At 43.4% G+C, this 27,732-nt stretch overlaps 1 protein-coding gene and 1 pseudogene across 3 annotated transcripts; both read right to left on the bottom strand.

Moving 5' to 3' along the window:
• Positions 1-154: 154 nt before the first annotated feature.
• Positions 155-27,732, bottom strand: RAB7A (RAB7A, member RAS oncogene family). Of its 3 annotated transcripts, none has more exons than XM_035106436.3 (6): positions 27,667-27,732; positions 6,070-6,160; positions 3,349-3,475; positions 2,067-2,285; positions 1,599-1,727; positions 155-1,101 (listed from the first exon to the last, which is right to left on the bottom strand). In XM_035106436.3, exons 2-6 carry the CDS (start codon positions 6,120-6,122, stop codon positions 1,006-1,008), a joined length of 624 nt encoding a protein of 207 aa, XP_034962327.1. In that variant the 5' UTR covers positions 6,123-6,160; positions 27,667-27,732; the 3' UTR covers positions 155-1,005. The 3 variants fall into 3 exon arrangements, with proteins under 3 accessions (XP_034962327.1, XP_088518460.1, XP_034962328.1); XM_088662334.1 differs by having other exon boundaries at positions 27,369-27,732; XM_035106437.3 differs by lacking the exon at positions 27,667-27,732 and adding an exon at positions 19,269-19,419.
• On the bottom strand, positions 15,125-16,090 carry LOC148686936 (uncharacterized; annotated as a pseudogene).

Consider the following 27,732-nt stretch of genomic DNA (forward strand, 5'->3'; position numbering starts at 1 on the left):
GGGAAGGTGCTCTTAGTCACCAAGAATGACCATCACAACCCATATGGAGATTGTTCTACAAGACAGACATGTTAGATTCCTCTTTACATTTGCAGAATTAATCATGAAGGGTGGTGGTGGAGGTGGTGGTGGTGGTAAAAGGCAAACAAAGGGATCATTCTGAAAGCTGTATTTAATTTTTCTTTTTAAGTCCAATAATCCAGTGTGCAAGGTTATGCAAATCATCCTTTGTAGCTACAAAGAAGCCAGACAATATTTTTCCAGAAGATGAAGCTTTTTGGCTCTTAAAATCAATAAAAATGTTTACATAATTCTTGCTTCTACTGTACAGAATACTGCCTCTATCTGGACTTGTGTTGCTAGCACACGGCATTCCACAAGTGTCCTGTTCACTTCCTAAACAACCTGTGTTTCAGTACTTAAACATGTAATTCAAGAATTTTACACTAATTTATACATTTTAATTGGTTGCATATATTAACATGTACTATAAGATTTCTCCTAAAGAAGCCATTACATAATACGTGGATACTGTAAAAAGATCTGATTAGTTAAAAGTAACAAGCATTAACAGATACATACAAAACTCAACCTAGTTGGATTGGATGCTGAGCTTGCAATGAACTATGAGTAATCAGCCTTTCCAGTTGCAGCCTTCACAGGGGAAACACAAGACATTAAAAGGTAAATTGTTACAGATTCTGTACATAGTTTCTTTCCGCTGGGACACCTGGAAGTAGCTTAAGTTCCAAACATAGTTTCCTCTTTTTAAAACTAGGAGAAAGGTCTGCTACCATGAAATAATGAGATGGGATGTAGGGACACGGGAGGCGTGAAAAGGAATGGGCTTACAAGTTGTTCATGGTAAAATGGGTGATTTTGGCCACTGAAAATAGGATCTTGTTTCTCTTTTTACACAGAAGAGGGGCTGTGTGTGTATGTGTTTGAAGGCCTAAGTGTGATATTTGTTTGTGAAGGACTGTTCTCAACCCCTTCAGCCCCACCTCAGCAGCTGCAGCTCTCCGCAGAGGCTTTCGCCCGGTCATTCTTGTCTAGTTTGATAGGTTCAGGAAATTCGTTGTAAAGCTCCACTTCAGTTTCCTATCATGAAAGAAAGAAAAGGTCACCAACTACAATTTGGTCCTTTAATTCAACTAAATGGGTGCTAATAGCACCACTTCACCATCATGCCCAATACCTGCCTCCCCAACTCCTGTTCTCTGGAGGAAGCAAGCAAAGCAGAGTCTTCCTAACTTGGACGGAACCAAGTCAATACTACAGTTTATGACAGGAGAAGGTGCACTGTAAAAACCAGGTGCAGCACACCTGGAGGTGCCATGAACTGAAACACATAATCCCAACTGTTGATGACGTAAGAGGCATCACTACCTGTGGGGGTGTATGTTCATCCCACTTTTGCCTTTGAAAACAGGTTTTTGCAATGTTTCAGAATCCTGTTCAACTGGAAAACATATTGGACAAATGCCAGTGCCCAAAGGCACCAGTGCCTCCATCACCTATCTCCAGCCATCGCCCGGTTTGATATTTGCATATAGAGTAAGGACCGGACTGCCAGAAGAGGGCACTAGAACTCATACCTGCTTAAGTGCATTTCGTGCAATTGTTTGGAAAGCCTGTTCCACGTTAATGGCCTCCTTGGCACTGGTTTCAAAATAAGGGATATTGTTTTTGCTGTAGCACCAGGCCTGTGCTCGTTTTGTAGTAACCTGTAATAGAAGCAAACTCATTTAAGCTCTTTATATTTACAAAGTCAACCGCATTCATCTTCCATGTCCATACCAGCCATCTTTTTCCACTGCCAAAAAGGACAGCAATTTGCCATGCTAAATGTAAAACCCCATGTTTCCCAGAATCCCCAGGAAACATTGTTCACCAACTGTTCTCCCCATTTCCCCCCCCCCCACTCCCATTGTTTTCTCTTCACTATTTAAAAATAGCAGACTTCTGCAGACAGGATTCAGTTTAGCATCCTTAGGAGATCCTGGTTAATGTTTGCTTTGATAATTATTCTAATTAAACACCACAGTATGCATCAACTGGCTTACTTGTCTGTTTTCAAGGTCAATCTTGTTTCCCAGCACAACAAAAGGAAAGTTCTCAGGATCCCGTGGACTGGCTTGAATGAGAAACTCATCTCGCCAGCTGTCGAGAGTTTTAAATGTGTTGGGAGCCGTTACATCAAACACCAGCACGCAGCAGTCTGCTCCTCTGTAGAAGGCTACTCCCAGAGACTGAAACCGTTCCTGCCCTGCTGTATCCCATATCTGCAAGACATCGGAGAAGAACTCTTAGGGACAAGCTCAGATCAGGCCTCAGAATCATACTGACTGAGGTTTCTCAATGCCATAATGCTGCTTGTCAGAATGTCATACAAATTTGGAAGGAACACATTCATGCCTTTGGAAAAATATCAGCATGCCCCTAATGGAGAGTAGGTTCTTAAAGACCAATAGTGCCAAGAATTTGGGAAGTGAATTTGGAGCAGCCTGCCAAATGTGGGAAGGAAGTACCCTTACCACTTAAACAGGACCATCTAGAATTACAAACCATTCCCCACCCCACCCAGTTCAGAAAATTGCAGGCCATGCAGGGGAAGTTCCATGCCATGCTGAGGCTAGTCTTTAGTCTACATGACAGAAAATAAGCCTCTCCTTCTCAGCTCTCCTGCATCCTATACTTGTACCTCTGATTTTTTTCTACCTAGATGCAGGACTTCACATCTGTTAAATTTCATCTAATTGCTTTTGCTCAGGCTTCTTTTTGCTTGTGGTCTTGCTGGGAGATGCCCAGCATTAGAGCAGGTTGCCAGAGGGAAAAGTTTTGTGATGCTACTCAATTTGCCCTCTGGCACCGCAGGGTTAGGGGCAAGCCACTCTCACTTCTGTCGCTACTAACAAGACACCATAATATAATTTAAGCATTCTGTAGATATTTGACAAATGGCTAGTTTAGAATAGTTGTCCAACTATGAGATATGCCATCCCTAGTAAGATCTGGATTCTTTTCCACTCATGTCAACATTTCAAGAGTCTCTGTCTCTCACGCACACTCAGGTTTGCCACTGCCGCCTCCAGAGTCTCGAGAAGAGCAAGGCATGTTCTCAACAGTGTGCCGAGCTTTGGGACCACCAGTCAATCATCCCATTGCTTTTCAAGCATCAGTGCAGGGCCTGGTGTGACTGGCTCTTTCAAACTGGGTGTTCCTCCCTACCATGCTGTTAGCCCTATCAATGTTGTCTAGCAGAAAGGTAGATTATAAACACCTAAACACAAAATACAATTTGTAGACCTCTGCAAGTTGCAGAAATGCAACAGATACAATTCTTACCTGCATTGTGACTAGCCTGTCATCCACCATCACTTCCTTTGTGAGGAAGTCTGCTCCTATTGTAGCTTTGTACTGGTTACTGAATTTCTTGTTCACATACTGGTTCATGAGAGATGTCTTTCCCACCCTAAGGGAGGAGGAACAGAGAAAAGCCATAAGGATACAAAGAATACATGTTGTTGTGCACACACAATATACAGCCATATTCCATTTACAGAAGAATACACGTTATCCTGCATCACTTTTGGATTTATTCAGGAGTGTTTTAATCCTTAGGACTACAACTAAAACCCTGGTGCCTTGGTGGCAAACTTACGACTCTCCAAACATTGTAGGACTCCCAACTCCCATTAGCCCCAGCTGGCAATGCCAATGGTCAGGGATTATGAAAAGCTGCAGTCCAGCAACGGGGGGGGGGGCACAGGATGCCCACCCCACCTTAGATCTGAAGGTATGTGAGGCCACCACTTTGTTGAAGCTAACAGGCCAGAGTCTGGTCAGGGTCTGCATGTAAGACTGTTTAGGAAGCACCTATGTTGCACTGGGTTTCATGATGGAAGAATAGCAGGATGTAAATGAAAAAGATAAAGAAATCCAAACAACTAACTCCTCTCAGGGGTCATTTCAGTGGTGGCCCTGTATTTAGGTGCCTCTGGGATCACTTCCACATAACCCATTTAACTGAGAATACATCCTAATTTGTTCACAGGGAGATTAGAAGATATTGCACCAAGCAAGTGTCACCCTCCTTTCCAGTGCATTTGCCTCTCACTTTCCTTCCGGTGAAAAGCACGATCTTTTGTTGAAACAGTTAGTTGAGCAAGACCTCAAAATCAACTTTAAATGCATAACTTGAATTTGCCACAACAGAATTTCACCTGAAAATAGCAACAGTCTGGAAGCATCCAAAGCCTGTCAATTTGCTTTTAAGTGGGCTTTGGATTTTTTTTATTGTCATCTGCTTTTTACTGAAATGAGATTGATCTGGAAATGCCACTGCTCAGTTTTCAATTGCAATATAGCTCTTTTCTGGTCTGCCTGGAAATTTTTGTATCCTGCTGTTTAACATGCATTTTAAAATACATGTTTTTAATTTAGTTGCAAGTGTTTTTGAAAGGCAACATAAAACCCTAAAAAATAAGACAATTCAGCCCTGTGATACATCCCTTTAATAATATGAGGTTGAATTAGGGTCAGGAACAAGTTATCCCACAGAGTAACTGAAACAAAAGAGGCTCAAAGACAAAGCGGTTGTATGAGCTATCTGAAGCAGCACTTTCAAATATAATGATTAGATGCACTATCAGTAAGGTGGGTGCTATATTCTGTGTCTGGAAAATAAAGGATGCATTTCAACATGCCAAGCCCGCGACCTTCACAAATGTGGAATTAAAAGAGCAAATTGTGCTGAAACCCTTGTGTCTCTACTGGACTAGGCTTTAATTCCATTACTATCTTTAGGTGCTGAAGTGAGCTCTTTCACAAGACCAGTATCGAGATGTGGCCCAAATTTATTTTCAAATGAAGCGACTCTGCCTATTAGGTGATACAGACTGTTCACAGATTTTCATACCCTGTTAACTGAGGAAAGGAAATTAGTCTGGATGGAATAGTTTTGGTCTTTCACTTACACCTTTCCTCTAGCATGATACAAGATCACATGTGTGTACAACAGATTGTTTAAGGAAGCTTCACCCTATCGACTGAGAAGCTGGTGTGGCGCATTAGCAGAATTTGCTATTTCACAACTATGACTGCAGCGGCCAATCTCTTTTGCAGAGATGTACTCAATTATGGCCACAACATCTTTCAGAAGCCTGGGCCAAGTGACATCAGATCTGTTTATTAAGAGTAGAATTTGGGTCACATTACATTCCAGGCAGAAAATATGAAACTGCTTTTCCACTGACAGTTGTGAAACAGCTTTACTCACAAAAAAACCCCATCCATTTGCATTAAGCATCTATTTGGTATTCTATGACAGCATGGTTTGTACCGTGATGCTTTAATGCCTAGAGCACTGCTCTTAAGAGAACTGGTAGAGCTTTATGATCATTGATTTTTCTGTCGCACATCTGCTCTTTCTCTTGTGGGAAGCTCCAAAAAGCCTGGCTTTCCTCAGTCATGCAATATGTAGGTGAAGCAGTTAATTGCCTAGGCAGCAACAATATAGTTTTTAAGTTTACACACCATCTGACTCTGAAGAATTACTCTACAATTAAAAATAGTCTTAATTCTACCAGGGTTGTGAGTTTTTGTAAAAAAAGAAAAAAGTATCCGTGTGATTTGAGCCTTTTAAACAAGTTTTCCCAGCAACTACAGACTGAAAGTGGTTTATTTATTTTTATTATTTTCTTCATTATTCTTGAACTTGTTTCAAAACCTAAATCCACTTCTCCCTTTTGTGGTAATTCACACAACACATGCAATGCTGCAGGCCAAATTGCTTCCTTTACTTTTGATCACAATTCCATTGCAGCAACAATTTTCCTGGATTCTGCACGGCTCACTGATGTGTGATGCTGCACAGCAATTTATACAGTGCCAGTAAAGCAAACAAAACTTAGATAGCTTCACAGGTAAGACAGATAGGTCCCCATTTGCAAAGAGCTTCCAACTACCCCCGTCATATGCATTTCAAGTGAGCGTTTTAAGATGCAGCAAACATTGTGCTACTACATCCAATAGTAACAAACACCACTTTGTTGAGGCTCCACTTACCCCGAGTCGCCAAGGATGATGACTTTGAGTAATACTTTCTTCCTAGAAGTCATTGTTCAAGAGTTCAGAAGATCAGTTCCAAGTGCACTTACTGGACCAAAAAAAAAGAGACAATACTATTTTTAAAAAATTATGCAGCTCATTTGCTGCTTGCAGCACCTCAAAGTACAGGACATCCGATGAGCACGTTGTGCGGCTTCAAGCTAGGTTAACAGGTATGTACTGCCTCTTCAGATACATACTTGTTAAACTCGTAGGGTTTGGCCTACTCTTATGACTAGAAGACAAGAGGACCCACCAGGCTCTTCAAGTTCTGGGAAAGTCTGGCCATGAAACACAAGTAGTAAGGAAATAAAATGTATCCAAGCAAGAGCAGCAAAAAGTTGCTTGACGGGAAAACTAGGCCGCCACACTATCTAATAATGAAGAATCTCAATGATTAACATGCAACATACTTTTTTTAATCCAGCTGCCCGAATGCTAACAGTCTTAGTCAATGCTACTATGCACACAGCAACTTCAGTTCTCTTTAGGCTTCAGATTTCACAAGGATTATCCCTTGTGAAAGAACAAAGAGTCTCATCTTACCCCTATTCTATGCATGAATCATGCATTACTAACCAGATTAGACTCTGCAGCAAGGACTCCAGTTCAAAAGTCTTAATTTTCACCAAAGGATCTATAAGTTTAGAAAGCGGTTTGGCTATTGCATAGGGAGAAAAGAAATGCTCAACAAGACTCAGGTTTACACACACCCTTCAGGGTTAAAAGCCCCTTCGATCTACAGTGGCCCACTGGCAGTTAATTGCAATGCTTTGCAATGTTTGTATACCAAGTGCTGGAGAATGAAAACAGGCAGCAAGGAAGCTTTCACAAGCAGCCTCTTCCAAAGGAAGCAGGATGAAGGCGAGCAGGGGCTTTTAAGAAGAACTGATGAAGGCACAGGAGCAAGGAAAAGGTTTCACGGTTCTTCAAATGCTGGACAGTCACTATTGTCAAGATAGCAGAATCTGTAAGTAGTTCATAAAACAGCTATAAAGTTCAGCTGGACAGCAAATGTAGAAGAGGAAAATACAGTCATACCTCGGTTTAAGTACGCCTCGGTTTGAGTACTTTCAGTTTAAGTACTCCGCAGACTCGTCTGGAACGGATTAATCCACTTTCCATTACTTTCAATAGGAAAGTTCGCTTCAGGTTAAGTACGCTTCAGGTTAAGTACGGACTTCCAGAACCAATTACACTCATACTTTGGGTTGAGTACTCCGCGGACCTGTCTGGAACGGATTAATCCACTTTCCATTACTTTCAATGGGAAAGTTCGCTTCAGGTTAAGTACGCTTCAGGTTAAGTACAGACTTCCGGAACCAATTGTGTACTTAAACTGAGGTACCACTGTATCACAAGGGGCAAGCAGCAATTAACTACAAGTTCTATATGCAATTCATACACCAGAGATTGCTAAGCTGCACTGATAGCTTATGACAGCAGCCTTTGGTAGCTTCTTCTTCTTCTTCTTCTTCTTCTTCTTCTTCTTCTTCTTCTTCTTCTTCTTCTTCTTCTTCTTCTTCTTCTTCTTCTTCTTCAAGTATGGCAATGGTTAATCACTGGGCTTGCTCATTGAATGCACAAACTAGTATTTGTACTCAGTTCCCTAGAATTTGTTGTTTTAGCTGGCACTTAAGGGACCCAGACACTGTGCAACAGACTCATTGCTGTAAACCTCTACTGCAGGCGAGGGAAATTTCCATCCTGTGTACATATTAGGGCCCACACTATTTATTATTTTGATAAGCATGAACTAATATGCAATAGACATAAGTGACATTGTTAATATCACATTTTTAGCAGAAATGGTTAACACGTTTTATTTGGTGTTTAACTTTAAAAAAAATTGGTACTGTGCTTCAGTTTTCAAAACTCTTTATTGTTAAACTCCTTAGCATATTGTCTATCCTTAGCATATATACTTTGAGGCTTCAAAGCCTCAAAGCACATACATTTCAATAATCCTTGAGTGTCAGGCACAAAAAATGGCACCCAGACTTTTTGAAGTGCTCACAAATGGAGAATCTTTAGATGCAAAATGCACCTGGCGCCCTGCTAATTTCAAGCCCTGCATCATAGTGTCAGGAGAATGACAGGTGGGCAGTCCCACCCCCTTCAAAGTGGTCCACAATAGGTAGGTGAAGGTCAGGATCCAGCACACCAGAGATTCCCAACCTGTTCTAGAACTCTGATTTTCCACACTGACAAACCCAAGGCAACTCTTACTTCAAGATTTAAATGCACAGCCAGACTCTAAGTGAAATCATTTTTAAGAGATCACCTAAAGCAGGCACCCCCAAACTGCGGCCCTCCAGATGTTTTGGCCTACAACTCCCATGATCCCTAGCTAACAGGACCAGTGGTCAGGGATGATGGGAATTGTAGTCCAAAACATCTGGAGGGCTGAAGTATGGGGGTGCCTGACCTAAAGTATCCAGGAATTTTTACTTGCTTCATGCTTTTGAAATTATATGCATAAATGCAGCTTGAAATAGTTCTACAGAAATTCTCTTTTTAGCTGCACAAAAGCACTACCACAAATTGCTTCCCATTCCTGCAGTGTATCTGAAGAAGTGTGCATGCACACGAAAGCTCATACCAATGACAAACTTAGTTGATCTCTAAGGTGCTACTGGAAGGAATTTTTTTATTTTGTTTCGACTACGTCAGACCAACACGGCTACCTACCTGTAACCATTCCTGCAGTGTCAGAAACTCAGATACAGTGGAACCTCTACTTACGAATTTAATCCGTTCCGAATGCACATTCGTAAGTAGAAACATTCGTAAGTCAAAACGATGTTTCCCATAGGAATGCATTGGGAATGGATTAATTCGTTCCGGGGCCTTTAAAAAAAGGCACTTTAAACGCCAGCGGGAGGCAGCGATGGGCCCGATACGGCCCTATACCCGGATCCACAGGTGGGGAGGCTGGCGGGAGGCCAGTGGTTGCGGTGGCGATGGGCCCGATCCAGCTCTATGGCCAGATCGGCAGCTGGGGGGGGTGGTGGGAGGCCGGTGGCGGCGGCTGCAACGGCCCGATCTGGCCCTAAGGCCGGATCGGCAGCTGGAGGGGCTGCGGGCGGTAGCGCGGGTGGCGGGAGGCCAGCGAGGTAGCGCAGGATCGGGCCCTCGCTGGCTCCGCTACCACCGCCGCTGCGAACCCTGAATTGCGGCGCGGAGGGGGCTTTTTGCCGTTTGCCTTCCCCTTGGTTCAGGGAAGGCAAACGGTGGAAAACCCCCGCCGTGCCGCATTCGGCTCCATCCCCCAGGCGCTTTGTCTCGGGGAAGCAGGCAGGGAGACGGCAAAAGCCGGAGAACCTGCGGGCTGTTGCAGTCTCCCTGCCTGCTTCCCCGAGCTGTAGCGCATCAGGGGACAGAGCCGAAGATCGGCGGGCACTGCTTGCCAGGCTTGACCCCCGCCTGTCACATGAAGATCGGTGGGCGCTCCTTGCTGGGCTTGACAAGCCCGGCAAGCAGTGCCCGCCGATCTTCGGCTCTGTGCTGTGTGACGGGCGGGGTGGGGGGAAAGCGGAGGATCATTCCTCCGCTCCCCCCCCTCCGCCTGTCACACGAAGATCGGTAGCGGAGCCGGCGAGGGCCCGATCCCGCGCGAGGCCGGCTTCGCAGCAGCGGAGCCGGCGGGGGCACGATCCCAAGCGAGGCTGGCACACATAAGTCGAATAAATTCGTAACCCCGCCCCCATTTTTCCCCTTCGTAACTCGAAAAATTTGTATGTCGAGTCATTTGTATGTCGAGGTGCCACTGTATAGTTGTACCTTGGCTCCCGAATGCCTTGGGAGTCAAACCTTCTGGCTCCCAAACGATTGGAAACTGGAAGTGAGTGTTTTTGTTTCCGAACGTTCCTTTGGAGGCTGAACGTCCAGCGCAGCTTCTGTTATTGTTTCCGGCACGCCTGCGCAATCGGAAAACAATCAGAAGCCTTGCCTTGGTTTCCAAACGTTTCGGAAGTTGAACGGACTTCTGGAACGGATTCTGTTCGACTTCTGAGGTACAACGATATACAAGTTAGGCGCCAAATGGTTCCTTAAATCAAGGCTGCAGTTGCCAAAACAGAACATCTAGTTGCCATTTTGGGTAAGACAGCTGTAAAGTCTTATTTTTCAAATGATGGACTGACTGATAATGATTCTCAGTTCAGATGGCAACTTTGAGCTGGTTTAAGAGCTTTGAGAACATAAAGTAGAAAAGTCACTTGATCCAGGGCCTATTCTGATCTCTTTTTCTTAATGGTGACTGCTCCTGCTCAGGCTGCACAGTAAAAACAATTTGGTTACAGAAATTCATTCCGATTGTGCAGATAAAATATAACTGATAAAATTCTAACGGACAGGGTATTAGCGTGTGAAAACAATCTAGATCCAATGATCCCCAGATGATGGAGACGTTAGGCACCAGCCTGGCCCCCAGGCATCCTCACTTGGTTACAAGTGGCCAAAAGCCTGGTGCCAAATGCGCCTGCCACTTGGCAAATTTCAAACACTGCATTCCTGTTTGAGGCATTCAGTCTTAAAAACCCCACACAACCAAGTAATGCTAGCAGCGCAGCAGCACAAGCAGTACTGCTTATGAGAGAGTGTTATTGCCCACAAAAAAGAAACTAGAAAAGAGTTAAAGATCATGTCAGGTGATCATGGCCACCCAACATTTTTTAAGGTGGGAGAAGTCATGCTTGGTACACACTGTTTTCCATCTAGACACATTAAAAGAGCTAATGAATTTGGTTACAAGGTCTCTCATGTCTCCTGTTCGCTATTCACAGGAACAGCATTGCATTTGAGCCAACTAGCTTAAGAGGAGCTACACAAGAACAACTGGTATATGGAAGCTTCCACGTAACTGAATTGTTGTACTAAAAATGAGTGAGTAATACAGTGGTACCTCTGGTTACGAACTTAATTCGTTCCGGAGGTCCGTTCTTATCTTGAGGCGCATTTTCGCTAATGGGGCCTCCCGCTGCGCACACGCCTCTGGTGCGTGATTTCCATTCGCATCCTAGGGCAAAGTTTGCAACTAGGAGCAGCTACATCTGGGTTAGCAGAGTTTGTAACCCCTGAAGAGTTCGTAACCCGAAGCGTTCGTAACCAGAAGCTAATTCCTCTAACTGCACAATTTCCAAGGAAACACTAGTGACTGTGGATCAGTTTGACTATTACCGCTTGTCAAAGAAGCCTTGTCCCTTCCCACTGAATGATTTTGTCAGGCACAAGGCAACTTGAGGCACTATAATTCTGTTGCAAAAGCACAAACTGTAGTGGCCTCATTTTGGTACTTAAATTGTCTACTTAAGAAATGGGCACATGATATAGGCATCTTTGATGAAGCAGCTCAAAAATATTAAGACCGATACTAAGATAATCAGAATATCCTGCCTTAAGTCAACTTGTTATTAACCTGAAAATTTGCTTAATAACTGTTCTTTTAGTCACCTCATCAGATATTGCCCCACATTCTCTCTTGCAGCAAGATAAACCCGAGACAGTTAACAGGACTTTTGCTTCTTACTGAATTCCAACAGCTAGCATTGCTCATGCATACTAAGGATGAATACTACCATTCAAAAGTAGTGGGTTTTTTTGGTCACTTGTGAGAAATACTTAAAAGGTCCATGTGACAGCCACAAGTAGGAGAGTCAATTGTTCAAGAGTGGCTGCCTCATGCTATTTGATATACAGCCTTGGCCAGTTCAAGCACTTCTACCACCAAGGCATGACTAAGGACTCCTGAAAACTCAGAAGGATCACATGCTTTGTAAACATCCACAGAGCCAGAGCTTCCTAGTGACGAGCCAACGACTCAGTTTCAGGCTTTATATAAATCCTCCGTGCCCTGCTGCAAATTCAACCTTTTGGTGATCAGCTGGACTAGCTTAAGTACATCATGAGTAAAGTCAAATTCAGCATTTAGTTTTGGGCCAATATATTCCAGTTACTCCAGAGGCCCGAACAGTTTGGAGTTAGCCACAATGAAGGCCAAGGTGGTAACTAAACCAGTGTTTCCCAACCTTTTGCCGACCATGGCCCCTTTCAGACCTTGTTTCCTTTCTGTGCCCCCACCCCCGTCCTACCGGTAGAAAGGTACCGGTAGCTATTTAAATGTTTTGTTTATAAATAGAGTATGTTTTATACCAAAGGTAATTACATTAAATGGTAGAAACACAATAAAATATTGTTAAAGCAGAAAAACAAAGAATCATAGAGTTGGAAGGGATCCAAAGTGTCATCTTTCTAGTGCAACCCTCTACAAAGTAGGAAACTCAGCTAAAGCATACATGACAGGTGGCCATCCAACCTCTGCTTAGAAACCTCCCAGGAAGGAGAGTCCAGGACCTCCCGAGGGAGATCCATCTTTCATGTATTACAAAAAGTAAACAACACTTATTTGATCCCAGTTATTAGACAATGAGGGGGGAACCTACATATTACAGTCCAAAACCATACCCTCCAACATTTCTCCAATGAAAATAGGGATGCTGTATTCCATAATAATAATTTTACTATTTATACCCCGCCTATCAGACTGGGTTGCCCCAGCCACTCTGGGCAGCTTTCAACATATATAAAAACATAATAAAACATTAAACATTAAATAAACTTCCCTACACAGGGCTGCCTTCAGATGGCTCGGAGGTCAGATACACTTCAACATTTTTCCGGTGAAAATAGGGACGTCCTAAGAAAAAACAGGGTATTCTGGAATCAAATCAGAAACTGAGACGATTTCTGTAAATCCGGGACTGTCCCAAGTGGTCCTCACTAACCTGGTGCAAAAAGATCTTGTCATCCAGAGGAGCCCTGGCTGCCTAGATAAAACACTATAGCTCCACACACCTTCACCTGGGAGTAAGACACACTGAGGTCAGTGTGGCTTTCTTCTGAGTAGACAGTAATTTACTAGATGCAAGTCAGCAGCACCAGACATTCTTGGCTAGGCTCTGGGGTGGATCCCTGATCTGCTAGGTGCTGGGGTGGATTGCACCCCAGCGACTTATAGAGTCTGGCCCAGGCTGCCACCTGGCCCGGCACTGGCAACAGCTACAAGCAGTGGTCAAAACGGGAACCTCAGCGATCACCCTCTCTGGCTGGAAACAAACCAGGACTGCTCCAAGAAAATGCATGTGGCAAAAAGAAGGGATAGCCCCCCCCCTTACCTGCTTGTTATTGGCCAAGCATATAGCCAGCCAATCAGGATTTTTTTAAAAAAAAGAAAATAGAAAAAAAATTCTTTTCTTCTCACTTCACTGTGGCCCCCGAGCCTGCTGCTGTGCCCCCCCCCATTTATGTAATTTTCACCAGGGGGCCCATTAGAATATCCTGGGGGCCCCAGCTGGGACACACTGACCTAAACCATACAGTCGGCAACTGTCATAATGGAGATTGTAAGGAAAACTAAGAGCTATGCATTTTTAGGATTTAAGATGCCGTCTGCACTAATTAGTAACTCTAGTATTCCATCAGCTCTAATTTATGAAGAAGTTGGACTTCCTTCAATTGTGGCCCAAGTCCATAATTAACTGTTTTTAAAAACTTCAGGTAGAATAATATTCTTATTAACTTAGGATACCTCAAGTTATAGAATTGGCTCTCCAGGAAACTCCTGAGATAAAAAAAGCTCTCTCAAACATCAGGGGCAGGAAACCTTTCCGGCTCAAGGGCTGGATGCAAACATACTGTTTGCATGCAACTCTTACCTTTGTACAATAAATCTATATTCCAGCTGCACAAATCCTAGAGATTTTTTACAGACAAAGCTCCCTCCCTCCAGAATGAGAGGCATTTACACTATTCAAGGAAACATTCCAGACAGGCAAAAACTGTGTAGCATGGACAGTGTCCTGAGGGACAACTAAAAAGGTCTGGAGGGCTGCATTTAGCCCCTGACCCCAAGGTTCTCTATCCCTGCTCTATACAGTCATACCTCATGTTATGTCTGCTGCGGGTTACGTATTTTAAGGTTATGGACCCACCAAACCCGGAAGGGGTTACTTCCGGGTTCGGCGCGTGCATGCACAGAAGCACTAAATCGTGCTTTGCGCATGCGCAGAAGCGCCAAATTGCATCACATGCGTGCACAGACGCAGCGCTTCAGGATGCGGCCTTTTCATGTTGCGAACGGGCCTCCAGAATGGATCCTGTTCACAACCAGAGGCACCACTGTATACTCTTTGATTACCCAAATCACAGATGCTAAAATTATTGCTCTTAAAATTGTCTTTGTTCAAAAAGACTGAGTTTTAAGTTTACTACAAGCTTCCAGCTGAACTTGACTATGTAAACAGGTAGGTAGCCATGTTGGTCTGCCAAAGTCAAAACAAAATTTAAAAATTCCTTCCAGTAGCACCTTAGAGATCCAACTAAGTTTGTCATTGGTATGAGCATTCATGTGTATGCACACTTCGAAAGCTCATACCAATGACGAACTTAGTTGGTCTCTAAGGTGCTACTGGAATTTTTTTATTTTGTTTTGACTATGTAAAGATAACCACAGTAGAGTTCCTATTTGGTTTCATCTTGCTTTTCCCAAGCTCAAGCAAGCCTTTAGGGCTATTCTCAGAGTATGTCATTGACCATGATTGATGGCTAGTACTGCTGGACTCATCTAACTCAGGATGCAATGTGGAAGATCTATTTTATGCTTCGTACTTTTATCTAGGAACTTGAATTGGGATCCTACTTTATTTGGATTACATTCAGCATCTTTTTTTCTGGGATGGTACCTTTTTGCACTGGTTGCTGCATGGATATTTATTTATTTATATTTATTTATTTAGTTAGTTATTAAGTAATTACTGAACTTATATGCTGCCCTACACCTGGAGGTCTCAGGGCGATTCACAGAATAAAATCAAAACATAAAACCACAAAATACACAATCAAAATAAAAACAACCCAATAATCCCCCCTCCAAAAGCCACATTTTAAAAGGGCGTATGATGTCAATCAGATCAACCAAAGGCCTGGTTAAAAAGGAATGTTTTTACCTGGCACCTAAAGGTGTATAATGAAGGTGCCAGGTGAACTTCCCAGGGGAGAGCATTCCACAGACGGGGAGCCACTGCAGAGAAGGCCCATTCTTGTGTTGCCACCCTCCAGACCTCTCGAGGAGGCGGCACATGAAGAACGGCCTCAGAAGATGATCTCAGTTTTGGGTAGGTTCATATGGGAAGAAGCGGTCCTTGAAGTATTGTGGTCCTGAGCCATTTAAGGCTTTATAGGTCAAAACCAGCACTTTTAATTGGGCCCGGAAACTAATTGGTAGCCAGTGCAGTCGGACTAGGATTGGTGTAATATGCTCAAATGATCTTGCTCCGGTGAGCAATCTGGCCACTGAATTCTGCACTAGCTGAAGTTTCCGAACTGTCTTCAGAGGCAGACCCATGTATAACATATTTCAGGAATCTAACCTTGAGGTTACCATAGCATAGACAACAGTAGTTAAGTTATCCCTGTCCAGATAGCGGCATAGCTGAGCCACCAGCCGAAGCTGATAGCAGGCACTCCGGGCCACTGAGGCCACCTGAGCCTCGAGCAACAGCTAAGGATCCAGCAGCACCCCCAAGCTATGAACCTGCTCCTTCAGAGGAAGTGTAACCCCATCAACAGCAGGCGATCTCCCACCCATTCAGTGTAGGATACCACCCACTAATAGTGCTCAGTCTTATGTGGATTGAGTTTCAGTTTGTTGGCTCTCATCCAGTCCCATTACTGAGGCAAGACACTGGTCCAGCACTTCCACTGCCTCACCTGCAGATGTAAAGGAGAAACAGAGCTGAGTGTCATCAGCATACTGCTGACAACGTACTCTGGAACTCTGGATATCCCCACCCAGTGGTTTCATGTAGATGTTAAACAACGTAGGGGATCAATGTCCCCTACCTTCAAATCACCCTCTTCCTGCCCAGCCAGGAAAACAAGGTCCAGAGTGTGGCCTGCCATGTGCTTTGTGCTGGGGACACATTGGGACAGCCCCTGGTTGTCATGGCAGCCATGAAGTTGTGAGCTGCCCCAGAGCCAGCTACCTTGGCATGAATGTTGAAGTCTCCCAGAACCAGCAGTCTAGGAGTCCCCAACACCACCTCTTAGACCAGTTCTGTCAGCTCAGGCAGGGAGATTGCTGGGCAGCAAGGCGGACGGTAAACCAGCAGAATCCCTAATCTGTCCCAATTGCCCAATGCCAGGAACACACACTCTAGATCCCCACCCCCCCGACTGGACATAGAGCCTGGAGATAAAGAGAGAATCTCTATAAACCACAGCAACTCCCCCTCCCCAACCCTCGAGTCTAGCCTGATGCAGCACTGAGTGCCCAGGTGGGCACAGCTGCGTGAGACCAACTCCACCCTCTTCACCCACCCAGGTTTCAGTGATGCATGCCAGATCATCCTCCTCCTCCATAAATAGACAATGGATGAGGGAGATTTTATTCTGGACTGACCTGCATTCAACAGTAGCAGTCACAGACCCGAGGGCTGGCTGATATGACAACCACAATTCTCCAGGTTAGAGGAGGGGGCTGGCACACAGCACAGACCAGTTAAGAGGCACCTGTGCCATGTGCCTTTTAACTGGTCTGCCCCACCTCCCATGTCATACCTTCCCCTACCCAGAACCACTGTAATTGGGCCTCCCCCTGCTTTCAGAGATAGCTATAATTATCAGGGTGATACCCAATTTGATTTTGTTGCTTTCTTCATCCCTTGTTTTACTGCTTTCTTATCCTCAAGTCTGGCTTTTACTGTGTTTTATACACTTTTTTTACTATTTGTATTTGCAAATATAATTTGTTGCATACCTTTCAGCCAGTTTGAATCTCAATTTTTGCAAAGGCTCTAAGCAACAGAAATTTGACCTGCTCAATGAGTACAGAATTAGCAGTTAAGTTCTGCATTACATTTTTAAAGGAATATCTGGCACCTCTAACACTCTGGTAGTTACCACTGCTTAAGGAATCCCATGAATGCACACGTTTTCCACTTCAGCAGTCAACAGCATTTAGGGGCATGGTGTGTATGACCCTCCCTAAATATTTTTCTTTTGAAATCACATTTTAAAAAACTAGAACCTGTAACCTATCTACTGTGTCTGCAACAACGGTACTTCACTGCATAGAGTATGTTTTCAGATTTATATATACTTCGCCAAGAACATTCCTGTTTCAGAGTCACACTGGAAAGAGGCTCTTGGGAGTTGGGAAAAGGTTTGCAAGCTACTTATGATATGCCAGATAGTGCCTAATTCACACCATGTTCCAAATTCTGTATGTAGTTCCAAAGCATTTTCTACTCGTTAGAATGTTGAAGTTTTTTTTTTGCTGTTTTATATCAAAACAGCAATTTATTTATCAAACAGCTTGCATAAAACAAAAGCTGAATTAAGTCATTACAGGAGAGGTGGGGAGCCTTCAGCCCATGGGCCTAGTTAGGCCCAGCACATGCCTCAATTTGGCCTGCCGGAGTTTCCCAGAGACCACAGCCACCTGCCCCATACCTGAGGTCACAGGCAACATCAAATGTGAGGAAAGGGTGGGTCCACTTGTTCCTTTGCAAGTGTGGCTCCCTGTCAGCACTGATCAGCTGACTGATGCTGAATGGAAGCCCTGCTGGGAATTCTCTAGAGCAGCTGTGGGGCCTTTACATTCCTGACCAGTTGCTGCCTCTTTTAAAGAGGTATTTGGACACCAGACCTGTCAAGTGCCCATCTGGAGGAAAGTAAAGAGTCAGAAGCTTCTGGAAAAGCACATGTGGCATCCACACTGGTTCAGCAGCTCTACATATATTGCATCTGATGAAATTGTCAGTTCTCCCATATAAACATGGGACTACACTGTGCTACAGTTAGAACAGGCTCTTTTCGCATTACCCTTAGGAGTCAGAAGCTGTTCTACTGAATTAATATATGGTATGTCTCAAAGCCTAGCACACTGTGGTAGGTTCGTGCTTCTATATTGTACAGCATGAGGGGAGGGGCCAAAAGAGGGGATACCTTGAACATGCTATGCTATTTTGAAGGAAATAAATTCAGTTAAAACTGAACAGGATTTCAGTTTCTGCACAAATTAAGCAAGTTCCTATTGCCAACTTTCTTTCTGGTGGCATGTCTTCCCTCCTCCTGTTCACTCCCTCTGGTGTCCATAGGAACAGTACTTGGCTCAAGGCTGCACAGTCAGATTACAGCATCATGTGTGGGCTCAGGGTGCTTAATCACTCCCCCCCCTCCTTGAGAAAACACTCCATGTCTGCTTCCCCACCCTGTCAGAATGAGTCTTTGACTTTCTATAATGGTTTTAGATGTATTGTGAACTCAGCACAGTTGAGTGATTCTTTTGGAAGTGAGCAGAAGTATAAGCAATCAGCATTTCTCCCCTGAATTTCTAAATGCAGCTAGGATGGAGACACACATTTGAGTGGCAAGTTGTACTTTTCCTATAAATGCCCCTCCTCAAATTGAGAAGCAGTAAAGACACTAGCAAAAGCTTCTGAACAGCTGAAAGTAGCAGTTCAGCCTCTGAGGAGGTAGGGTAGAACTAGGCTTTGCAGTCTGATCTGCTCACTTGGTTGTTGCCAGATCCTAGATATATTAAAATGGTTATTTCACATGGTTTTTCAAAGTAAGCTCAAGGGCATGCAACACAAAATCTCACTAACACATGAAGGATTCAATGGAGTCATCTGCCTTCAAATCCCTACCTCTTCACCACCTATATTGACTGTCAACTTTGGCACACTAGCCCTGCCTCCCACAGATTCTGGAACCACTACAGTTGATACCTAAACATGACTGCCAGTGCTTGCTGGTTTCTAATCCTTCCAAGCTTGAGGCACATGAAAGCAACAGAAAAAGATTCATGAAGGGCTCAAGGTAGGAGGGTCTCCATTAGCATTACAATGGTATACTTACGTTACAAGGGTTTGCACAGGCTATAAAGAATAAAAAATAAGCTAGATACAGAAAACCAGATAAATCTATTGAGTTAACAACAAGAACTAAAATGAGTAATTTGTTAAGCAGCAAGTACAGGTAAAGAATTTACCCTGCCACACAACCTGTCCACAAGATACAGCAGCGTACTGGACTAGTTTTAGATCAAGTCTTATTTCATCATTATAAAATCTTCTAGCAAGGGAACAACTCACCTGGTTAATGCAACTGTTTCCTTACCTAGCCAAAAGGATTTAATATCCTCATGATAGTTTATGAAATATAAACCAGGCTTCCATCTTACCGAGTCTTCACTTTTAATGTTTACAGGAGATCTGGGCACAATGGCAGTCTCAGACTGCCAGATCACACAGGCAGATCTATTAGACGCTTAAAGACAACCTGTACAAGCTGAGTTAGTGAAGCACTATGATTAAGTAACAGATAAGCCCCTCCCCTCTTTGAGAAGACATCCTATGCAATTTTTCTTTTAGAAGTCAGCAATGCTAGATCTTGTATGATACAGGAATACTTTTAGTACTCAGGAGAACAATGCAAATCCTTCTATCAAGCATTTATAGTCTCAACTCTGAATTAGCCTTTATAGCAAGTCGTTCATGCAATTAAAATGCCACCTCCTTTAAATTTCACAACACTCAGTAATTTACAGGTTCCTATTTCACAACAGCATCTAAAAATTTAGTTAAGAATAACCTGCTTGCTTAAACAGGCAATACTTTTTGCCAACCCTAAGGTTTAGTGAGTACTCCATGTTCTGGACAAAGTTGTGCTCCCACTAAAAGACCAGGAGGGCAGCTTGGAGACCTCCTGGCTCTATTACCACCATTGGAGGCGCAAGTGCCTCCCCAAGTGCAGGGTGCCTTCCAGTATTATAAATTATCCAGGCACCAGCCCCATTTTGTGACTGACGTGGAGATTTCTGATGCCAGGTTGGTGACTAGGAAAAGTAAAATGTCACTTAAGAAATTGAAATATTTTCCTTGAAGCTTGAATTTGTTTTATTCTGGATTGTTTTTATGTTTTAATATGCTGCAAACCGCTTTCAGATTTGTTCTGTAAAATATGAAGCAGGATAGACATGAAATGAACAATACAGTAATAATAAATCCGGGGGGGGGGGGGCACAGTGCCAAGACATTCCAATGTGTCGACCACATTGGGTTTAAAGTGCTATTTGGCAATTAGATTATATATCCGAGTTTCTAACACTGGTCCCTTCTGCTGCCTTTCGCATATAACCCTACAGCAATCCTATCTAGATAGGCAAGAGTTTGGCTTCAGTGGTCTAAACTACATTACTGCAATACATTACTGGTATATGTATTATTGTCTTTGAATGAACAGAGTTGAGAAAAATACCTTAATCCTATTGTTCTACAAACCTATGAATACAGAAACAACCCCTTCAGTGCTAAGCTTCAAGAAGTTCAGTGAATAGAATAGAAACAATATTTTTCTGATTGTTTGGAGTGGACAGTATTTAAGTTTTTCATGTGTAGGCTGGGTTGACAGTCTAAGTTTCTTAAAATATATATATATTGTTTTTGTTTAGCCAAATTACTTAACAAACATGGATGTTTGTTTAAGCAAATAACATATGCTGTAATGTTATTGTTTCAGTTGAATAAATCTATTTTAATTGTTATTAAGGTAATGATTATTTTTCTCCTTCCTAAGTGCAACAGTAAAGGTAAAGGTAAAGGGACCCCTGACCATTAGGTCCAGTCGTGACCGGCTCTGGGGTTGCGCGCTCATCTTGCATTATTGGCTGAGGGAGCCGGCGTATAGCTTCCAGGTCATGTGGCCAGCATGACAAAGCCGCTTCTGGCAAACCAGAGCAGCACATGGAAACGCCGTTTACCTTCCCGCTGTAGCGGTTCCTATTTATCTACTCACATTTTGATGTGCTTTCGAACTAGGTTGGCAGGAGCTGGGACCCAGGAACGGGAGCTCACCGTCACAGGGATTCGAACCGCCGACCTTCTGATCAGCAAGCCCTAGGCTCAGTGGTTTAACCACAGCGCCACCTGGGTCCCCAAGTACAACAGTAAAGTTGTCCAAATATGAATGATTAACCTATTAAACTGGGGATAAAAAACTAATATGAAAAGTTGTTATTCTAAAAATCTTCATCTACTTGCATATTAAAGTTATACCAGCAAGAATTAGTCTTTATATAGAAAACTATGATTTAAATCAAGCCTTACTGACTAGTGATTTAAATCAAATCCACCCTGCTTTGAAGCTGCTGTTATAGTGCAGAACTCAGCAGCCAGATTATCAATGGGAACTAGGGGGTCTGAAAATATCATACCAGTTCTGGTGAAGTTGAACTGGCTAACAATATGCCACTGAGCTCAATTCAAAGTGCTGGTTTTTACCTATAAAACCTTACACAACTTGGAACCCCAAAACCTAATGGATGGCTCTGCCATATGAATATAGCTGGAGTCCAAGATAGTCATGGACTATATGAATATAGCTGGAGTCCAAGATAGGCCCTTCTCAACATTTGCAAGTCCTCCCCAGTGAAGTCCAGAGGCTAGCTATGAGATAGCAGGCCTTTCAGCTGGCAGCCCCTGCCCACCCTCTCTGTAATGTTTTCACAGGTAAAGGCGCCTGGAACCAACACTTTCTGGCACCACGAAAGATGTGTTGGTTTTAGCACTGCTGCTGTTTTAGAGGGCATTCTGTTGGTTTTGTGACAATTGTTCTTTGGTGAATGGGAAGGATATTTCATCAAGTATTATTGTTGGATAGAAACTTCTTAATGTACTTTACGGCTTCAGGTTGTTTTTATTCATATGGATTTTTATTTAGCAAGCTGCTATGTGACTGTTTTGATGCAAAGCAACTCATCAATATAATAAATAATATTAGCTAATCAGGCTTGACCAGACTTTCTACTTTTGACAGTTTACATTAACAGCACTACTGAGAAAACCTGTCATGTAGTTAGGTTCTCATATGTAAGAAATGGCTTTACAGAACAGCAACAATGACATCACCAAGGGCAGACCAGTGCTGGGCAGAGAGCTTCAAGCACACCTGCTGCATGTAAGCTGCAGCCTTGGTTTAAAAACAAAACAAAAAGCAAAGCTCATCAGCAGATATGCTTGTAGCAATATGTGCCAGAACGATAGCAACTGAAAACAGAATGCTCCATGAAATGCCTGCATTCTATACAGCATCTCCTATGCTACTCATTTACCTACTTATCATTCTACTGTGATACATAACTAAGCCATGTTTATACAACCTACCTCATTCTTACCAGCCTGTCCTGGCATAAGTCAGAGCAACAGTCTTTGAACCAGCCCTCTGCTGGCTGAATTCCAATTCCCTAGAGTCCATTTCTGAATGGACTGAAAAGCATTAAGGTGCAAGTGCAAATTAGTGACTATCCCACTACACACAAAATGTTGTACTCCAATACATCCAATGGTGTTAAAAGGGTGCTTCAAACTTTGCATTTGTATAGTGCAGTGTGATTTCTTGAAAACATTATTTCTCAAGCTTAACACTACATGTTTAATTCTACACTAGTTAGGGTCAACCCAGAATTGAGCTATGTTGAAGCTATGCAGGCTCTCTTTAATTGCATCACTGACCCTCATCAAATATTGTTATAGAGTGCCATGGGAATCATATTTGATGTGAAGCAGTGTTAGAAACTCAGGTTTATAAGTTAATCACCAAATGGTGCCTTAAACTTAGCTTATGGCCACTACAACGGAATGTCTAGCTGCCTTTTTTACAATGGGATTTATTATTAATTTCTTTTATATATTTCTTTATATTTTAAAGAATTTCCCCCCCAAAAGAGTTATACAACACATTAAAACAAAACAATCCAGAATAAAACAAATTCAAGCTTCAAGGAAAATATTTCAGATCTTTCTCTAAGTGATATTTTGCTCTCCCCATATTAATTTACCTACTTAATTTATATAGCTGCCCCATAGCAAAAGTACTCTAGGAAGCCTGTGTGGTGTAGTAGTTAGAATATGACCTGGAAGATCAGGGTTTAACTCCCCTCAGTCATGAAGCTCATTGGGGTGACCTTGGGCAAATCACAGCCTCTTAATCTACCCCACAGGATTGTAGGGATTAACTGAGGAGGGGGCAAACCATGTACTCCTTGGAGAAAAAGGTGAGATATAAATGCAATAAATAAGCCGGTATGCTTACCCGCTTAAGAAAGTTGGAGAGGCCAACCAGATGGAGATGTCAGTCACCAAATCAGAGATCTCCATGTGGTCACAATTGGACCTATGCCAGTAGCAAAACATACATGGCTAATTTCTAACACTGAAAGCAATGTATATGGACCAATTCACAGTGCCTCCTGCCTGCACACAGTTCTATAGTACAGTATTAGGTTGAGCTATCTGGGCAGGATTCAGCTGAGTTGTTGTATATGTGGCCTACTCATGCAACTTATCCCCCCCCCCCAACTCCTGAATATGCTCAGGGGTGGGGGACCCCTAAAACAAGATTAGGGGGCATGCAGGGAAAGAAAGGGAAATGTTTCCTTGCACAAGCGAATCCCACTTAGCACTACATTAAATTCCAGCCTGTAGCTTAATTTTGTTATTTTTCACACCCTTGCATGAAATGGCAGATTGGAAGAAACATTTACCAGCTCTGGGGAGGAAAGAGAAAAACGTTGTTAAGGAAAGCACAGAATGAAGTTTTGGACAGCAGCTGAACAGTGGCACAGAGGATAGAGGGAGATATTATCTAATGGGGATGAATATAATTGTCAGCTAGTGTTAGGGTGAATGCTTCCAGCAGTTCACCTGAAATGCAGCTACTGTAGTGAGATCACCCATCAGACCTGGATGAGACCCCTGCAGAGTTTGAACAGCACTGTGATTGCTCATACTTTCTTCCTGCACCTTATAACTAGTCAAGGCTAAAAGTATAAGACTTGCAAGTCAGCATCAGTGAGTGAATAGATAACCCGGAGAGGTGGTGTTGCTGCAACAGAAATGATCTTGCCAATGATATCACAGAGGGTACCTCCAGCTATTTCACAGAGGACTCCAAGAAGGCTTTGTGCATTCATCTCAGCATCACAAACCAACTCTGAGTTGGCTAATTCCAAGTGGGGGTGGGGAGGGAGAAATCTACCTTAATGTTTTATCTTCTGAAGCTATCAAGAGTGTGCTACATGGCTGGGATCTGGATTTAAGAACATTACCCTCATGCATCTCACAGAAAATCAAGTATACATTTAACTTATCTGCAAAACTGGTTGAGGGTGAGCTTCCCAAAGAAGGCAGGGCAACAACTGGTGCATTATCTGCCTTCAGGCTACTGCAAGAAAACTGTCATCCAAAAATTAAGGAGACTATGGTTACTCAACGTGGTGCCCTCCTAATGCTCCTGGACTACAGTCCAACTCTAACCAATCTCACACAGTTTTCAAAATTCGACCACTTGCAACCAATTGAAGATGACTGGGTGCCAGGATGGCGCCTGACATCTCCACCATTTGGGGATCATTGGATCTGGACTGTTTTCACATGCTAATACTCCATCCTGTAGAATTCTATCAGTTATATTTTATCTGCATGATCAGAATGAATTTCTGGAACCAAATTGCTTTTTCTGTGCAGACTGAGCAAGAGCAGTCTCCATTAGGAAAAGGCCAATATATATGTGGAGTGTCCCTGAATCAAGCGACTTTGCACTTCTCAAAGCTCTTTGCACTTCTCAAAGGTAGTTATCTGAACTAGCCAGATGTTTAACTAAGAATCAATCACAGGCAGTCCATCATTTGAAAAATAAGACTTTAGAGCTGTCTTGCCTCAAAATAGCAACTAGACATTCCGTTTTGGCAACTGCAACCTTGGTTTAAGGCACTTAGCTTATTTATATCTGAGTTTTGAACACTGCCACCCAGTATGGCCAACATTCAAAGATGATGGGACTTTTAGTTCAGGAATATCTGGAGGGCACATTGGATAACACCACACTTCCAGGATATCCCTTGCCATGTATAATTTTGAATACAGGTTGAATGGAGAGCACACATATATAATTTAACTGTTGTCAGCTTTCTTTTTCCTAGGAGGCTGCCTTACACTAGGTCAGACCACTGGTGCACAGAGTTCAGTATCATTTACTCTTACTGGCAGTAGTTCTCTGGTAGCTGGCATAAGTCAACACCTGCTACTCTAGAGCCGGACTGAAGCTGGAACCTTCTGCACACACAGTATATGCTCTCACACAGTATAAAATCAAATTTGTTTAACTAAAATTGGCTTTAGTCTTGCTTTAATAGCTGCCAGGTAAAGTAACAACACTTCAATACCAACTTAAAAGTAAATATGCTTTTTGAAGCTTTGTACTGCACCCCGCAGCTCTAAAGTGATCTATTTCATGTATTCTGGGTTTATCCTTTCTTGCGTCTGTTTTTAAGAACCCTTGGCTGGACGTTTTATAAGTATTGCGAGCAGGAAAATGTATTCAAGGGCATCTTTCTATTACTGAGACACTGAATGAAGCAGGCATTTATACAGAGTTTGTACTATTTTATAAGACTGAAATTTATTTTTTAAAATTCATCTAGAACATAGATGCTATGCTGATAAAGTCCAGGATGTGACCATTTCCCCCTAAAAAGTGATTCTGCATAAACATGCCAGGATTTCAAAAGACGAGAGTGACATGTTGTATTTCTTTGCTTCCATTAAAGACATGGCATTTATTTGATACGTAGACAAATCATAGTTAACTATTCATAAACTAAATCATGTGCTTAATCAGCTGCTGCTGAAGTCACAAGCAAGACAGTATGTTTGTTCTTCCCAACTAAGAGGGCATGGCTTAGAACAGGAAGAGTTTTTTGGACTTCACCTACTGAAAGTAAAGTTTCACTTTTCAGCCTCTGAACAAAGTAAATATATTCTGAAAATGTATGCTGCTTACAAGAGCTACTAGATTACATATGCTACATTTGATGAATAGTCTGCATCCAGGAGTGTTGCATTACTGTTTACCTAAATATTAAGCTGGTCCGATTTTCTTTTACTATGGTAGTTAGTATTTGGTAGTCATTAGAGTAAAATCAGTTTTAGGGCCCCAATACATTTTTGTTCTTGCCATTTGTATGATGCTTTAGAAACAACATGCTTCTATTGTGCTCATGCTTAAATATTTTTAGTTAAGCAAACTGATTTAAAAGAGTCAGCCTGACAAGATATACTACAATAGGACTAAGATAAGGTAAGATCTTTATTTAAGGACATCAGCACTTCAAACCTTGGAGATCTGAACACCTGCAGTCTTGATCTGACCAGTGACTTCTAAAGCATTACTCATGGACAACACTCCTTGACAAGATGATGACATTTTGTTTACCATCCCAACTTATCAATGACCTCATGTTTAACTAGTAAGATAACATTTATTTAACATTCAAGGTATTCAGAGCAGATTCTGTAATAGATTCTTCAAATAACTGCTCTCTTAGTTCTCCGTGTAAATATCGTCAAATCATTCCACACAGGCAATTCACCAAAACTAGTATTGTCCAGTCACAAGCATTACTAATAGCTTATATGCAGCACTCCACTCAGGATTAAGTCCAGTTGCATTCAATGGGACCGAGTGTCTGGCAGCATGCTGCCAACTAGGAAAAAGCACCGCCCTCCACCACAACCCCCCACCCCAAACTCTGCATGCACTTCGTGAGCTCCTTTTTAAGCACGGCAAAGGAACAAACCAACCTCCTCGGGTAATCACAAATATAAAGCTACACGGGAAAAGTGGAGAAGAGAGCAAAGGCTACAAAAGTTCGGCAATAACACGAACAGGGCTAACACCACCACCGGGAAGTCATCCAACATGCCTTGCTTGAGCCGGCAGCTACGGGAAGCTTTATTGTTTGGCCGGGAGGGGCGGGGAGAAGGAACTTGGGCTGGGCTTGCAAGCTGTTCCTCAGCTCTAACCTTCCAGAGCTTCCCGAGGACTCGGGAGCCGAACGGTCCCGGGCGACCCGCACCGTGACAGGACCCTGGGGGAGGGCGGCCCCTTTCCCACGTTTCTTTGTTCCGGGGAGGGCGCTGGTGGAAGGGAAGGAGGGAGCCAGACAAGGAAAGAGGAACCAACCCTCCCCCCCCCCCGCCCCGGGCTTCTCCTGCCGGGTCTGCCACACAGGCACTGCCGGTGTTCGTGAAGGAGACCCGCTCCTGTTACACACAGGCGGAGGATAGCGAAGCGGGTAAAATATCCCACCACCACCCCCGCGCCGCAAAAAAACCCAACCCGAATTTGCTCCCTGCCTTCCTAGACCAGGGCGGGGCCCAGTCAGCCGCTCCTCAGCCCAAACCCCTCAGCAAACGCAGAATCCAGCGAAGAGGCGAGCTGCAGGAGAAGCAGCCGCTCAGGCGCCGTTAACGGAGCCGCACCCAGCCTCCTCTCCTTCAGTCCCGGTGAGCGAGCCGAGACCGCCGCACCCGGGGCCTCGCACCCAGCACCGGGCCCAGAGGCCGTAGATCCGGAACAGCCTCCGCTCCCGCCCTCTCTGTGTCTGTCGCTCTACCACCCTCCGCCCCACAGCATCGTCCCCTCAGCCCTCACCTTATACGAAAAGCTCGGCCACCGCGCTGACTCGCCCCTCCGCTACGTTCGGCTCCCTCTATTAAT

The sequence above is a fragment of the Zootoca vivipara genome, chromosome 2 (assembly GCF_965207765.1).
Source record: "Zootoca vivipara chromosome 2, rZooViv2.hap1.1, whole genome shotgun sequence".
Classification (NCBI taxonomy): domain Eukaryota; kingdom Metazoa; phylum Chordata; class Lepidosauria; order Squamata; family Lacertidae; genus Zootoca; species Zootoca vivipara.

What these genes read in the sequence shown, in the direction of transcription:
- RAB7A (XM_035106436.3), bottom strand. Translation starts at nt 6,122, where the DNA reads ATGACTTCTAGGAAGAAAGTATTACTCAAAGTCATCATCCTTGGCGAC. An exon ending in ACAGGCTAGTCACAATGCAG is followed by an intron (nt 2,286 to 3,348) that starts GTAAGAATTGTA and finishes GATGTCTTGCAG; the next exon opens with ATATGGGATACAGCAGGGCA. An exon ending in TTGACCTTGAAAACAGACAA is followed by an intron (nt 1,728 to 2,066) that starts GTAAGCCAGTTG and finishes CTTCTATTACAG; the next exon opens with GTTACTACAAAACGAGCACA.